General features: G+C 41.1%; 1 protein-coding gene across 2 annotated transcripts in view; it reads right to left on the minus strand.

The window, feature by feature from the left end:
* The window catches only part of DOK5 (docking protein 5), a 178,854-nt gene that overhangs the window by 38,749 nt on the left and 124,051 nt on the right, over nucleotides 1–16,054 (minus strand). For both annotated transcript variants that reach the window (XM_032142551.2, XM_032142554.1), the window contains exon 6: nucleotides 3,224–3,359. In XM_032142551.2, the coding sequence (XP_031998442.1) occupies nucleotides 3,224–3,359 (136 nt within the window). The remainder of the gene's footprint in view (nucleotides 1–3,223; nucleotides 3,360–16,054) is intronic.

Genomic DNA, 16,054 nt, shown 5'->3' on the forward strand with positions numbered 1-16,054 from the left:
CTCCTGCCTAGGCCTCCTAAAATATTGGGATTACAGGTGTGAGCCACTGTGCCCAACCTTGATGCATAGTTTTAAAAATCTATGAAATATCCATATAATAAAATAGGACCACAAAATGTGATGTTGCAGATGATATTTAATGAGAAAATATGTAGACATTTTCTTGCAAAAAGCTAGCACAAGCAATGTATTCAATACAATTCTATTTTCTACATCCACCTAGTTAAAATACTGGAAAGCTACACACTCAAAAGTGAGAAACAGGTATATTCTTGTGTGGTGGGCAGAGGGATGACTTACTATGTTCTTTTTGTTCTGCTGTGTTGTCTGCAATTTTTCAATAATATGTAGATTCCTTTTGAAATAAGAAAATAATAAATATAATGATTTCTTACAGTTTCTTATAGTCGTTTCTAATTCTCTAAAATCTATTAAATTATATCATTCTCCATTCCCTCTCAATCTAATTTTACATTTGCTCTACTTAGACATTTAGAGAGAAAGAGAGAGAGATGGTGAGAGAGAGAGATGGCGAGAGAGAGAGAGAGAGATGAGGTGCAGATGTAAATGGGCTTAGATGTTGTTACTAGATAATCCTCCAGCCATTTTCATCAGCCATTGCTAGGATCGATCTGGACCAACCAGTCTGCTCAGCTATTAACAGCAATGCTAATGATGGCTCAGCTATTAACAACAGTAATAACAGCTACAGTTCATGGAAAGCTATATAATGAGCTCTGGGATGAACATGTTATGAGCATATCTCACTTAAACCTTAAGAGGGGAACTTAAGATAAATACTATTACCGTTCCCATTTTACAAAGGAGAAAACCAGAGCTCAGGGGTATCAAGAACTTTGTTCTCCTCCACAAAGCTGGAATGTTTCAGAAATGGTGTTGGAACTAAGTCTGGCTTCAAGGGCCATGATCTTGAACACAGTATGATGGCACTGAAATTTATCTCTGTTTTGTCTGTTTCTACCCCTAAATTAGTTATATTAGTCACAGTTTTCCAGAAACAGAGTAAATAGGATATATACACCAAGATCTGCAGTCTGAAGGCCTGAAAGCCAGTGGTGATGGTTTCTGGTCTGGATTTGAAGGCCAAAGGAGACCAATGTCCCAACTCAAGACCATAAAGAGAGCTAATTCTCTCTTACCCTCCCTTTTGTTCTATTCTGGCCTCCATCAGATTGGATGAGGCCCACTCACATAGCAGAGGGCAATTTGCTTTACTCAATCTATCATTTCAAATGTTACTGGCATTCAGGAACACCCTCAGAGAACATACTCACAAGAAAGTTTAACCAAATATCTAGGCATCCTGTGTCCCAGTCAGGTTGACATATAAAAGCAACCATCAAAACCCCTTAATTCATTCCAGGCCTCCTCAGCATGCCCACCTCCACCACCTCTGAAATCATACACAAGTCTTCAAGCCTGGTTTCTCGCAAATGCTTATGTCAGCACTGGCTCACAGGGGCACTTGCTCTTTTCCAACTATAAGCTCTGTCCTGCGGCCCAAATCCAGCCTGCTGACTGTTTCTGAATGACCCATATGCAAAAAACAAACAACAACAAAAAAAAACTGCACTTTTTAATGGTCGAGAGAAAATCAAAAGAAGAGTAATATTTCCTGACGTGAAAATTATATGAAATTTGTATTTCAATGTCCGTTAATAAAGTTTGTTTTGAGACATGGCCATGCTCATTTGATTACATCTTTCCCATAGCTGCAGTTGTGCTACAAGGGCAGTTAAGTACTTGCAGGCCCTATTAGTCCACAAAGCATAAAACATTTACTGTCTCTTTACAGGAAGCTTTGCTGACCCTTGCTCTAAAATCCCGGAGTGTTGCCTATAGACGTCATTTGGGAATAACCCGGGGCTGTGTTGGAACAGATCACATTACTGGCATGCTTTGTCCCTCCACTCTTTAAATCCAACCAGCCCACATGTTTCAATCATAAAGTTTCAAACTACCCTAATCTTGCCAACCCAATTCCTTTTTTGTTTTGTGTATTTCCTTCCAGATGTGAAGCTCTATGTATACATTTGCAGTCACAATGCATCATGTGCATTATTTAATTGTTGGGCATTCATTTATGATTTATGATTTCATGAATTTACCCTCCTTAAAGAAAAAATTCATGAACATAATTTAAAAAAAAATTTTTTTAAATTTTTAGGCAGTGTCTCGCTTTGTCACTCAGGCTGAAGTGCAGTGGCACAAACTCGGCTCACTGTAGCTTTCACCTCCTGGGCTCAAGTGATCCAGCTACCTCAGCCTCTTGAGTAGCCAGAACTACAGTAGCATACCACCGTGGCTGGCTAATTTTTGTATTGTTGTAGAGACAGGGTCTCCCCATGTTGTCCAGGCTGGTCTCAAACTTCTGGGCTCAAGCGATCAGTCTGCCTCAGCCTGATTACAGTTCTGGGATTACAAGAGTGAGCCACCGCGCCTGGCCTCATGAACATAATTCTTTGTGTAATCCAAGTCCCTAGCACAATGTAAAGCAAACAGTTAAGTGTTCTGAGGGCATGTTTATGTGTGCTATGTGTTTATGTTTGGGCATCTTTATATACCGATGACTATGAAGAGATAGCACATGCATGGCTGTGGGTAGCAGTTCACCCGCAGACAGGTTCTCTTTGACCCACAAAGTATTGGAGTCTTAACTAGAATTAATTTCCAATAGTTACCAACTAGCAGGTATTACATACAGACTCAAATCTTTGGCTTCCCTTGAAAAATCAAGGGATCTACCTAGATAGATGTCACAATCTCATGTTCTCATGTCAACAGTTGTCTGGTCTTGGGCTTTTAACATTTCACTCCAGTTTCCCTTAGCCCTCTTCTTTCATTTACATTTTTCCCTCTGGCCCCTGTTGACATTTGAAATAACTTCTGACATAGCAAGACATATCTCCATAGGTAGATGATCCACATGGTTGTGTCTATAGATGCCTGTACACATACACATTAATTTTACACACCCTTACGATTGAGTTGTAAAGTAGATAATGGGGATGCATGGTCAAGGTGTTACCAACGGCCCACACCAGGCATTCCAGAATGGCATTTAATCCAAGTGATACACTGTTGAGAAGAGGAATCAATTATCTGCTCAAATAATGCTGACCATATTTTCCAGCACAAAAATGACCCAATTGCTTTCTGCAGTGATAGGCACTGGGACACGAGGAAGAAATTCCAAACGTACCATTGAGTTTTTCACGCTCTGTAGCAAGCGCTCGTGCTGCTCAGCTATGGCCAAGGCAGCAGAGTGGACTTTCTGATAGATGGCCTCCCCGTCTCGGGTCTGAAAGATAAACAGCCCTTCACCAGTCTCACACATCCTGTGAAAACAAAAACAAAATAGCTTCTGAAAATCCAGCGCCTAGAAGTTCAATGCACCAAGATCCTGGAATACTCCATTAGGCTGTGCCCGTTTATTATTTTTTTATGAGATTAAGATTCTTGTTCACATTTGTCAAACAAAGTTAACTAGAATTGAAATGTTCAAAGTGTTCAATTGTTATTAACAAAGTGTTCAATTAATTGTTATTAACCTGTGCTGAATGGTTTTATCACAAAGTAAAACAGAAATTTTTTTTAAAAAGCTGTTTCTTGATTTTCAGTGTAATAAATACTTCCCCTTCCCTATCCTTCACCTTGCCACTCTCAAAAAGAAATACCTGTGCAAGTGTATTCCTTTGTACAGTCTGTGAATAGCTCCTCATCAGAAACTGCCAGCGCAGAGAGAGAGAAAGATTCTATGTCTCTTAGATTCTGTTCTCGCTTTCCCTACAGACCATGGCTTTAAGGATTCTTTCCTTCTTAAAATTCTAGATCAAATATTACTCCAGCTTTCCTTCAGTGTGATGGATCAAATGCAGTTAAACTTTTTTTAATGAGCATGACTGTGCTGAATGAATATTTGGAACATTAGAGAAGTTATTCATGGAAAGCTGTATGGTTTTGATAATTAACATCAAGAGTTAAGAAGAACGGTACCTGTACCGCAGATGGTAAAGGTAAACAAAGAGAAATAAATTTCATTAATAAGGGAAGACTGGGACACACAATTAGGCAAGAAACAAATAAATGCTTTTTACTTACATATATTTTAGTATATGTATGTGTACATATATGCTATATATATATATTTTAGTGTGTGTATATATATATAAAACTACACTAAGATATATTTAATTATTATAAATATTTTTAAAGAACTTGGACAAAATCATATGCAGGGATATTAAAAGAAGCTCTGAATTTGATACATACATATGCCAACAGTAAACTAAGAGATTTCTTTGTTTGCTTGCTTGTTTTAAAGAGCCGAATTATTCTAAGACACAATGCCACTCCTTCCATTTCAGAATTTCCTGCTGAAAAACTGAACGGTAGCTTCAGTGCCTGAATTTTGCTCCCATCTAAAGAACTGTTTAACACAGCATAGAAACTAAGCAAATTTTCAGCCTAAACCACTGTTATTTTTTTTTAGTCTAGCCCAGTCTATGCAGTTAATGTAATAAAATGAGGAAAATGCATCTAATGTTTTGCAGTTGGCCCAGTACCACAGCCAAATGACAGCTTTCTATATGTATGGCATGGCCTAAGTAGTGGGCCAAAACCCATTAAATTTGAATTAAATTTCATGAATTTTATGAATATGAGCCATGTAGGAAGAAACAGAGAAGGTTTGGGTGCAGTGGCTCACACCTGTAATCCCAGCACTTTGGGAGGCCAAGGTGGGAGGATGATCCGAGGTCAGGAGTTCAAGACCAGCTTGGCCAACATGGTGAAACTCTGTCTCTACTAAAACATATAAAACTTAGCCAGGCATAGTGCGGGGGGCACCTGTAATCCCAGCTATTCCGGAGGCTGAGGCAGGGAGAATTGCTTGAACCTGAGAGGCAGAGGTTGCACTGAGCCGAGATCATGCCACGGCGCTCCAGCCTGGGTGATAGAGAGAGGCGCCATCCCCCAACCAAAAAAAAAAAAAAAAAAAGAAGAAGAAGAAGAAACAGAGAGAAAAAAATGAAGGCTCTTTCAATAAGCTAATCTAAAGAACTAGCTCATGAGGTTGATCATGTGATTTTAATTATTAAGTCATTTTAATCCAAAGAAGATCTGAAACTGAAATTCCAGGCATTTTCAATAAAGTCCCATTTCTTCCCTGAAGACATCTTAAAATACTTAAGCCCTTTCTGCTACCTCTTCCTTATTTAAGCCACCATACAAACTTGACTCTATTGCTTGGCATCCAATTCTGTAAGGTTTTGTTTTTCATACATCTTTTTTCTATCAAATATGGAAATAATTAATTTGTTAAGAGAAGGAAGTAATCCTAATCAATTCTTTAAGAGGAAAAAGTGGCCACTGGTTTCCCCTGGGGCAGAGGTCACTATATATTTATTTACTTCCTTAAATGCCAACCTTGGTTCCAGAAGTAATGAAGGTACCTGTTACTCAGAAACACTTGTAGTGTGACAGATTAATACCAAACCTTGCAGCTATGTTTCTCAAGCTTGGACAATCCAGTTGCTTTCAAAGTCTTTGTTAACTGCAACCCACCGTAGGAAATGTAGTTTAGATTTTTAGCCAGTATACCTATCAATCTATCATCAATCTATAACATGCTATTATTTTCTATTCTATCTTATTTTTAATACTAGTGGTGGAATGCTTAATTTATATCATAACCCATTAACTAATTTTACTCTTGGAAAATCACTCTTACCCAATGCCCACGTTTTTTTGTTTTGTTTTGTTTTGTTTTGTTTTGTTTTAGATGGAGTCTCGTTCTGTCTCCCAGGCTGGAGTGCAGTGGTGCGATCTTGGCTCACTGCAACCTCCACCTCCCGGGTTCAAGCAATTCTTCTGCCTCAGCATCCCGAGTAGCTGGGACTACAGGCACGTGCCACCACTCCCAGCTAATTTTTGTATTTTTAGTAGAGATGGGGTTTCACCATTTTGGCCAGGCTGGTCTCGAACTCCTGACCTCGTGATCTGCCCACCTCTGCCTCCCAAAGTGCTGGGATTACAGGCCTGAGTCACCGCACCCAGCCCCCAATGCCCACTTTTAAGAAACATAATAAATCTACAACCTTCCTTTAATGACATTTAAATCTCTAAATAAATATTGTTATCAAAAACAAATGAAACCAAAATAACTATAGTACTAAACATTCTTCTTTAATGTACATGGACTCCCCTCTCCTCTGCCTGAAGATCTGGAACACACACACACACAACACACACACACTCACACACACACACACCCCCCACTTACCACTAACAGAAAAGAACAGGAGACACAACCTCAAATTCCATTAGAGTTCAGGCAGAGAACATGAATGCATAAAGGTGCTCAAACCCACTATGACCTAGGGTAGAGGGAACGCAGCTAGCAGAGAGCACAGGTCCCGTCTAAGCATGGTATCCAGAAGTCAGCCCTAGTCAGGTGTCTACGTGGGGGAATGGGGAAATATGCGTCCAAGGTACTCACAGTTTCTGATTGTTTAAGAGAAGCAAGACTTCTTGACTTTTAGGTGAAGTCACCTGAATTTTATATGTCAGCAACTTGTTTCATTTTCTTTTTAAGTTGTGAGAGTCAAAAGGCCTTAATCAACCAGATCTGGCCAGGAAATCACCACTGTGCATTAAAGTCACAAAATGCATTAAGAGCTCTAAACAGGACAGAAATGAAGCCTTCAGTGTAAATTGTTAGGACTTTTGCTTGTATAACTCAAAGGCATGTGTCCTTCATTGGACAGCCTGACCCATGAAGATGCTAATGACCACAAACTGACCTTCAGATGCTCTTCCATCAGGTCTCTTCTATACTCTACCCACAAGTCCTTTTATCTTATCCACCCCTCCTAATTGATGTGTTTGGAACTGTTTCATAAGCAGCTTTACAACACTCTAAAATGTTACTACATGCCTCCATCAAAACCATATGATGGGCTAACTCCCCAAGGCAGTAAGAAGAAAACAAACAAACCAAAAAAGGAAAGTGAAAAGAAAGGCACATCAAACAGGCTAATGGTCTTACATAACCTCCTATAGCCATGTCTGCTTCTTGTCTCCAGAGAAAATGCAACACAGAACAAAGATGTTCTAATGGGTTTACCCTTTAGCAGAATAGCAAAGCCACCTGCTTTAAGTTTCTGATGCTCCCGATTCCTCCTTTCTCTTTACCCATTGATTTTTACCCTGGATGCTCTTCCTGTATCCAAAGTAGCCCCAAGTGACCCAACACTCCGTACATTAATGGAAACCAGTGGATTAGAAACCCAGAGAAGGTTAAAAAAAAAAGTTTAAGTTAGGCCTTTCTAATTTTCTCTGTGAAGATAAGGATTCAAATATAATAATATTGCTGCCACAGAGATGCAGGTATAGTTTTGAGTTTCCCAATAATTGCCTAAATGAAATGCCTATCACTCCAAATCATGGATTATTCAATTATTCAAGAATCCAGAAGGAACCAATAGCTCAGAAAATGTTGGGAACAATTCATTCTTCCACCTACCAAAGGCAACATAATAGAATGCAGGAGCTTGACCAGGGATCACCTGGCTGGCCTGGCATCTCACCAGCTTTGTGACCTACTGTCAGCTATCTAACCTGTCCAAATCTGCATTTTCATATGTAAGCAAATGTAATGCTAAGAACTCTCACCTAGATTTACTGCAAGTATTAAATAGGATATGTAGAGTACATAATTATATCTTCAAGTAAAGACAGCTTCCATTACTTTACCAGAAGGTAAGCTCTCTGTAGACGGGGATTTTGTTCCGATATACTCACAGCTTTTCCACGAATGCCTAGAGCATGGCTTGGTTTACATTTGGTGCTCAATAAATAACTGTAGAATGAATTGTGAAGCAGAAGGCAGTGCTAGGAAAGGCATAGCTGGGAACCTGACCCAGGCTTCCCCGAGCAACTTTTGCTGACACTGAAAATTCATTGAGTTACCCTGGGGCGGGGAGCGATTTGAGAAAGAAGGCAGGACGGACAGTCTTGACAGACAGAACTGCACATATAAAGCTTTTAGGTGGGACACAGGTAACTGAAGTCAACATGTTGGGGAGGTGGTGGGAAAAAGGGCAGCCTGTGGGGCTGAGCCCCCAGTGGACACAGCACAAGTGCGCATGTGCTGGGACTGTGGTGCTGGGTACTGTGAAGATTCAAGACCCAGACACTATGGTTCATACTCACTGAGTGCCCAACTTCAGAAACTCTGTTCTCTCCTTTTACCCATAATATTGCACACCAACATATCTTATTAGAAAAATACTAATGGGTTGAAATTATGAAAACCAAAATAAATTATCTCATAGTAGACAGAATGAATAAGTAAACACTTGAAATCAGTAAGCAAATAAGTTTCATATTTTCTTGCTTCTAAGATGTATTCTGTGCACATGGCTCTCTCTGTCTCTCTCTCTCTCTCCCTCTGTGTGTGTGTGTGTGGGTGTGTGTAGAATATATGGACACTGCCAAAAGCAGAACACATTTTGACCTCAACATGTGTGTGTGTGTGTGTGTGTGTGTGTGTGTGTGTGTGTATAAAAAGTTTTTGGGTTTTTTTTTTTTTTTTGAGACAGAGTCTTGCTCTGTTGCCCAGGCTGGAATGCAGTGGCACCATCTCGGCTCACTGCAACCTTTCTACCTTCCGGGTTCAAGCAATTCTCTGCCTCAGCCTCCTAAGTAGCTGGGATTACAGGCGCCTGCCACCACGCCTGGGTAATTTTTATATTTTTAGTCGAGACGGGGTTTCACCATCTTGGCCAGGCTGGTCTCGAACTCCTGACCTCGAGTGATCCATCGCCTCAGCCTCCCAAAGTGCTGGGATTACAGGCATGAGCCACCGTGCCTGGCCAACATGTATATTTAAGGTAGGCTTTTCTTTTTCTCCACCCCTGCCAAGGCAGCTATTAAATCAATGTTGTATTTTACATTTCCAATTACGTTATAATTGAAAGAATAAGGTACTTGTTACACCTGCCAGAGACAAAGCATAACAGCCGCCGTGAAGGATGTAAACATAGGCTTTCTCTTTGAGGAGCTGAGAATTAATTTGGAGAGACAAGATCTACATATGCAAAACGTTTGAGAATAATATCACGGTTGCATGAGCCATACTGATGCAGCAATTAAAAAAGGAAATGTACAGTTGAGAAGAGGGGTGGGTGTCAGCGTTGGGAAAATGAAAATCTGGAATCCAAAAACCTGAGAGAAACAGATCCGAAGCACCTGACAGAGAGGGATATAAAATTAAAAGGAAAAAAAAAGCACAGGATGTTTACTTTTGTCTGTGAAAGTGAGGCGAACTAAAAATACAGTTTGAGGCCGGGCAGGGTGGCGCACGCCTGTAATCCCAGTACTTAGGGAGGCCGAGGTGGGTGGATCACTAGGTCAGGAGATCGAGACCATCCTGGCTAACACGGTGAAACCCCTTCTCTACTAAAAATACAAAAAAATTAGCCGGGCATGGTGGTGGGCGCCTGTAGTCTCAGCTACTCGGGAGGCTGAAGCAGGAGAATGGCATGAACCCGGGAGGCGGAGCTTGCAGTGAGCCAAGATCGTGCCACTGCACTCCAGCCTGGGCGACAGAGCAAGACTCCATCTCAAAAAAATACAATTTGAACAAGTGGAGTACAATCCCCTCCCCCTACCCCTGGGGCTATAGCAAGGCCAACAACACTGTGACAAGAAAACACACTTGCACAGACATGAGATGAAGAAGCAAGCGGCTTAGCCATGTAGGTTCTAGGAGTTTCATTGTGAGGAATAAATTTGGGAGGAATTTCTAAGGAGCTTGTAATACGGACTTGATCTCAGCTCTGCTAAAGTCAGCAACACTGACGTGGTCCAATCATGCTTTGTTATTAGGGCTGTCCTGGGCGTTGTAGTTTACTGAGCAGCATCCCTGGCCTCTCTCTACTCACTAGATGCCAGTAGTACCATGCAGTTTGACAACCAAAAGTGTCTCCAGACATTGACAAATATCCCCAGTTGAAAATCATTGAAATAGACCAAAATGAGGTCAAGGGGGAACCCAGGTAATGAGTACCTGGTAAGAGGTTTTCTATACAAGGCAGTGTCTGAGTTTAGGGAACTGTTGCTTCAGTACAGACTGGGATGACAAGGACATTCTGCGGTTGACTATCTTTGTTGTCTTTCCTGTTCCAATCACTGGCATTGCTGCCTGGTTGATCTCAGCTTAAGACAAAGCAGCAGTCAATTCTCCTAGTGCCCTGTGTGTGTGCTCGCTGGAGATCAGGGGAATCTGGCCCACCTGCTACTGCAATTGTTTTCCTAGCCCTTTCTATGACTGGTAGGGTGAGAAATGGGAATTGATGTAAGATAACACATCATGTATCACTTGCCATTCAGGCTTCTGAGCATGGGACAGCTGGTGACATCCATCATTCACAAACAACTTTCATGATGCTTGTCAAATCTTTGTGCCACCTTTGTGATTCATTTTTAATCAACTTGCTTTATTTTCCTTAAATGAATATATTTTTGTAAGTTAGAATTATCACATCAATATCAAACCAGTATCCCCTGTTATAAATTGAAAGCAGACTTTAAAAATACATTAAAAGGCTGGGCGCGGTGGCTCACGCCTGTAATCCCAGCACTTTGGGAGGCCTAGGCGGGTGGATCAAAAAGTCAGGAGTCCAAGACTGCCTGGCCAAGATGGTGAAACCCCATCTCTACTAAAAAATACAAAAATTAGCCAGGTGTGGCGGTGTGCGACTATAATCCCAGCTACTCGGGAGGGTGAGGCAAGGAACTGCTTGAAACCGGGAGGTGGAGACTGCAGTGAGCCGAGATCACTCCACTGCACTCCAGCCTGGGCAACAGAGAGAGACTCCATCTCAAAAACAATACATTAAAAAATTGTTATCAAACTCTGCTACATCCTCTTGCTGTCAAAGATTTGAGCTAGAAGTTTGCTCACTTCTTAGTTCATTAGAAAGTTTTAGAGATGTGTGTCAGGCATGCGGCATCCAACTGAAATGTTTCTCCATTATTCAACCAAAAAGATCAAAAAGTAAACGGAAAAGAAAATGACTGCATCACTGTGAGACTCACGTTTATTTAACATCGCCTCTACAGCCCAAAATCATGCCGCATTTTTGGAAACACAGGTCTAGCTCCCAGAGCCCTGCTCCAGGTGATGTGGAGCAATGTCTGGAAGACAAGAAGTCTCAATCCCAGCCCCCTCCCATGATGCAATCACTACCCTGGACAGGTTCTTTGACTTCTTGAAGTCTCTGTGACTTCATATTTCAAATGTGAATAAAAAGGTCCCACCAACCACACAGGATGGTGAGAGATTGCGTTTTGTATTTAGCAAAGGATCCAGCATCAAATAAGCATTTAATTAGAAATTTTTGTTTTTTCTGGCCGGGCGCGGTGGCTCACGCCTGTAATCCCAGCACTTTGGGAGGCCGAGGGGGGCGGATCCCGAGGTCAGGAGATCGAGACCATCCTGGCCAACACGGTGAAACCCCGTCTCTACTAAAAATACAAAAAAAAAATTAGCTGGGCGAGGTGGCGGGCGCCTGTAGTCCCAGCTACTCGGGAGGCTGAGGCAGGAGAATGGCGTGAACCCGGGAGGCGGAGCTTGCAGTGAGCCGAGATCCCGTCACTGCACTCCAGCCTGGGCAACAGCGAGACTCCATCTCAAAAAAAAAAAAAAAAGAAATTTCTGTTTTTTCTATCTTAACCCTTTAAAATGTCAAAGCCAAAGAGAACAGGACTCTTGTGAAAAACCTCATGAGAGAGGCACAACCACATATTTGCCTTGAAGGAAATGCGGGCAGCTGCAGCCCAGAACAGCAGTGGGGAAGCAAGAATGACTAAGAAGTATGGGAATGGAACGTGTGTGGCTGGGAGAAAGAGTGATGTGGAGGCTCATGGGTGGGTGAAAACAGAATAAAATAAACCTCTTCTTTGAGAATGAAAATATGAATTCAGAAATAGGAATCGCCCTCTAAGAAAAGGATTGGCTTTAATTAAAGAAAAACTAGGATGCAAAAATTGGGTATTTTGTTTCTCCAGCTCCAGTGAAGTACAGTGTCTGTGCTGGAGCATTAGCACACCTTACGAGATATAAAGCTTACTAGCTGGTGTGCAGGGTGAAGAGAAAGGCCCCAGTGCACACTGTGGAGGGCCACACTGTGGCCATTTCATCGTCACTAGCACAGGCTTCCTAACAGCCGGAGTCCCCTCAAATGTGCACAGAGACCTTCGCTATCACTTTTAGATGTAAATTCTAATACTTACTGTCTGGACTTGAAGGTTTGTGGAAAAACAAACAAACAAACAAAAGAATAAATTAACTACTATCTGCAGTCATAGAACAAAGCTAGTATAACAGACAGTGGTTGTTTATTAATTGTATCTGTTCTTTATCACTTACGATGTGCATAAAGTCAAAAGATCACTTTTTTCCATTTTTGCTTTATGATATGATCTAACTCCTTGTGTGAAGAAAGCATTTTCACACATTCTTCCTGCAATAGCAGTTATAAGAAATGGGTTGGAATTAGCAGTGCTTTTAACAGTTTTAAACTCAAACACAATGTGTAGCTTTACTAATTCCTGACAGGATGAAATGGCGGTTTAGTAAGTGGGGTAAACTGCTGAATGAGCCCCGAAGTTAACCTTTCCAAAACTGACCTCTGGAAAATCCTCAGCCCCAGTGCCCACTCCTCGACCTTTCTCTGCAGTCTTAGCTGCTCCTGGAGGGTCCCTAACACTTCCCTTTCCCTCTTAGCCCACATCCAATCTGTCAGTAAATCCTTCTGGCTTTAGCTTAAAAACCTATCATCATCCAAAACTTAAGACCGTATTCACTGTTACGCACATGACTACAGCCGTTCTTTTCCCTCACATGAGTACTACAATACCCTGTAACTGGTTTTAGCCTGAGAAAGTCTTAAAGAAAAAAAAGATTATGTCACTTCTTTGCCTAACACCTACAGCATAGAGAAGAATTTAGTCTCATCTGAAAATAGCCCTTTGCTAGGATCTCCTGCAAGGTAATGTTTGCCTGCCTGGAAAACTTGAGCCAGACAGATAGGAACAATATGACTCAAGATAACGGCTTCAGGTCATGTGATATCAGTCAGCCTGGAGACTGAAATCCACCAGTCAATCAATCAGTCACATGTACATAATGAAGCCCAGTAAAATCTTTGTGAGTGGTGGCTTAGGGGTGTCTAGGTAGGCAATGCTCCATGTGTAATGTCACATGTAGGTAGGAGCAAAGCAGCATGCTCGGATTCCAAAGGGAGAAGGTAACAGAAGCTCCACACTTGGTACTTCTCTGGACTCCATCCTCCCATGTGCTTCTTTGCTTGCTTGATTTCAATCTATATGCCCTGCTGTGATAAACCATAACTCTGTGTTTAATAGCTTTTGGTGAGTTCTGGGAGTCATTTTAGTGACTTACTAAATCTTAGGGTAGTTTTAGAAACCCATGAACTTGCAGTTAGTGTCAGAAGTGGGAGCCGTCTTGGGGACTTGCTCAAACTCTGTAGTTGTCCAACTCTACACAGCCCCTGAGGGCTCCCTATCAGACTAAGACTAAAAGCCAGATTCTTCACAACCACCTTCAAGCTCCACATGGCCTGACCCTGCTGCATCTCCACCTGTGTCATGTGGCTTCCCATCCATTGATTCTGCTCAGACACATCAACCTCCTGGCTCTTCTTTGAATACTTCCTCTTCAGCATCTTCTTCCATCTTCCTTCTGGAAGCAATGCTCTTCCCCCAGATTCTTACATGGCTCACACTCTCACCTCTTAAGATGACGTACTCAGTAAAGCCAGTCCTGCTCACTGTCTTTGAAACTGCACCCCTTCTTTGGCACTGTCTATCATCCTTCCCTACTTTATTTTTCACTGTGGGACTCTAACATCTACTTTACCTTTTAAAATGTTCATCATTGTCTATATCTCTCTCTTCTGTTGAGTAAGTTGTATGTTGTTTTCACTGCTACATCTGCAGTGCTTAAAACCACACCAGGCATTAGGGTGCACTAGGTGAATATTGCATAAAGGAAGGAATGATTCATTTTTACTAGTCCTTTCTAGAATTCCAAAATACCATCTCATATAAAGTAATCACAAACACCAGTGGGCCATCACCTACATTAAAGATGGCCACAGACAAGATATGTTGCTGAGTGCATAATTTTGCCTCGAAGGTCAGAAAAAAATGATCCTTTCTTTCAAGAATTTCGCATGCTATTTAATAAAATCACAGAAGCTCAGAGGTGGATAGGATCTAGCTAAGCCTCTTAGAACGGTGGCCTTGTCTTGCTTGTCTGCACACCTCTCACTTAGCACACTGTGTGGCAGACAGCAGACATGTAATAATGAAATATCTATTAAGATGATTATTAAAGAGGTTACTCTGCGGAGTAGAAAAGAGAATGCTCCCTTCTGATTTCATACATGCCTCTACTATTGGAATATTTATAATGTGTGCATTATCTTTGTAATTATTTTTGAGGAAAATGCTAATGGATAACAAGTGGCCATTTAAATGACACAATGTTTGTTCCCTTTTTCTTACAAAAGAAGAGGATTTTACTTCTCCTGGGCAAACGTGTTAGATCCAGCACATTTGCATTCTAATTGTTATACTCAACATAGTTTGGGGGAGCTCAGTATACTGGATTGCTTACTTGCTTTAAATTCTTCAATAAGGATAAGTGTATGCTCTGTAAAACTTTCAGAAATGAGAGATTACTAAGAAGCTATCTAAGAAGATAAATTGGGAATACGTAGCTTTCAAATATGCAAATACACATATATTTCAGATATTCAAATAAATAGAAAATATTCATAAGCTATCAAAACAATTGTCATTTTACCTGGAAACTCACCAGTTAAAGGAGGAAACAATTTTTTTCTTGAATGAAAAGTTATTTCACCAATTAGGCTGGTTTTAGGGTGAAATATGCAAAAAACAAATTATTTTCTAAAGCTGTTCAGATGCCTTTATATCCAAATAAATAAAAATCTTTTTCAAAAACCACTTGTGAACTCCATTTAAGGAAAAGTATTTGTATATGCAATTTGGATTTTCACATATTTTTGGCATACCTGAAAGTTTCTCTTAAAACGATGTCAAAAGCACAAGAGAGACTCTCTCCAGCTGGTAAAGAAAGGCACTCATGTGCGGTAATTATTTAGTACGTTCTGCCAAATGTCACCTGAGCTTCTCTAGCTCCTGCAGGTGCGAAACCCAGGGTATTAATTTAAATCAGTCAGGATGTAAGGCAAGTCTGACATTGAAGCATGCTAACTCAGCAGCGAGCTGTACAGTTAACAGAGAAAGGGACTGGACACCTGCCACCCTTCTCTACACAATCGCATTGCAAGAATGGTTCCAAGGGAGATGTTGCTGCAGTTAGAACTTCGTGTCAATTGGATCTTCCCATAAAAAATTAGTGCCCCTGCCAGTCTGATGTGCCGTGAGGTTTCAGGGCTTTGAAGTGGAAAGAAACAAACAAAAGACTAAGAAAACTTCAAGCAAAATAAGCAGTATGTCCCTTAGCCCCCAAGATAAACTAATTATTCTCTGTCTCCAAGGGTAATTAATTGTGCAATTTCATCTTATTAAAAAATGTTATATTCCAATTCTGAATTTCCTCAAAAAATAGGGACTATGGTCAGATTTTATGACATCAGGAGGAGAAGGAGAAAAACAGTGTGCAGAAGACCCTAATGATCTATGATCCGCATAGTGCTGCCCCAGAAAGATGTATGTGCCTACACTCCAAGCTAAGAGAACATACAGGGGGTTCCAAAAAGTCAAGTCAAACTAAGAACATTTATACCCCAGTGCGCAGCTCAGGAGGCATATTTACATCACCAGCATCTTTGCAAGTCTGTGGCTCATTGACAGTTGCCTTCCTCATATTGAAGCAGCTTCAGTGGGAAAGGATAATATGCTCACAAGATCATCCCGAATGGATTTAGCAAGCTTTGGTTACGTAAGCATG

Source organism: Hylobates moloch, unplaced genomic scaffold (genome assembly GCF_009828535.3).
Source record: "Hylobates moloch isolate HMO894 unplaced genomic scaffold, HMol_V3 SCAFFOLD_21, whole genome shotgun sequence".
Classification (NCBI taxonomy): domain Eukaryota; kingdom Metazoa; phylum Chordata; class Mammalia; order Primates; family Hylobatidae; genus Hylobates; species Hylobates moloch.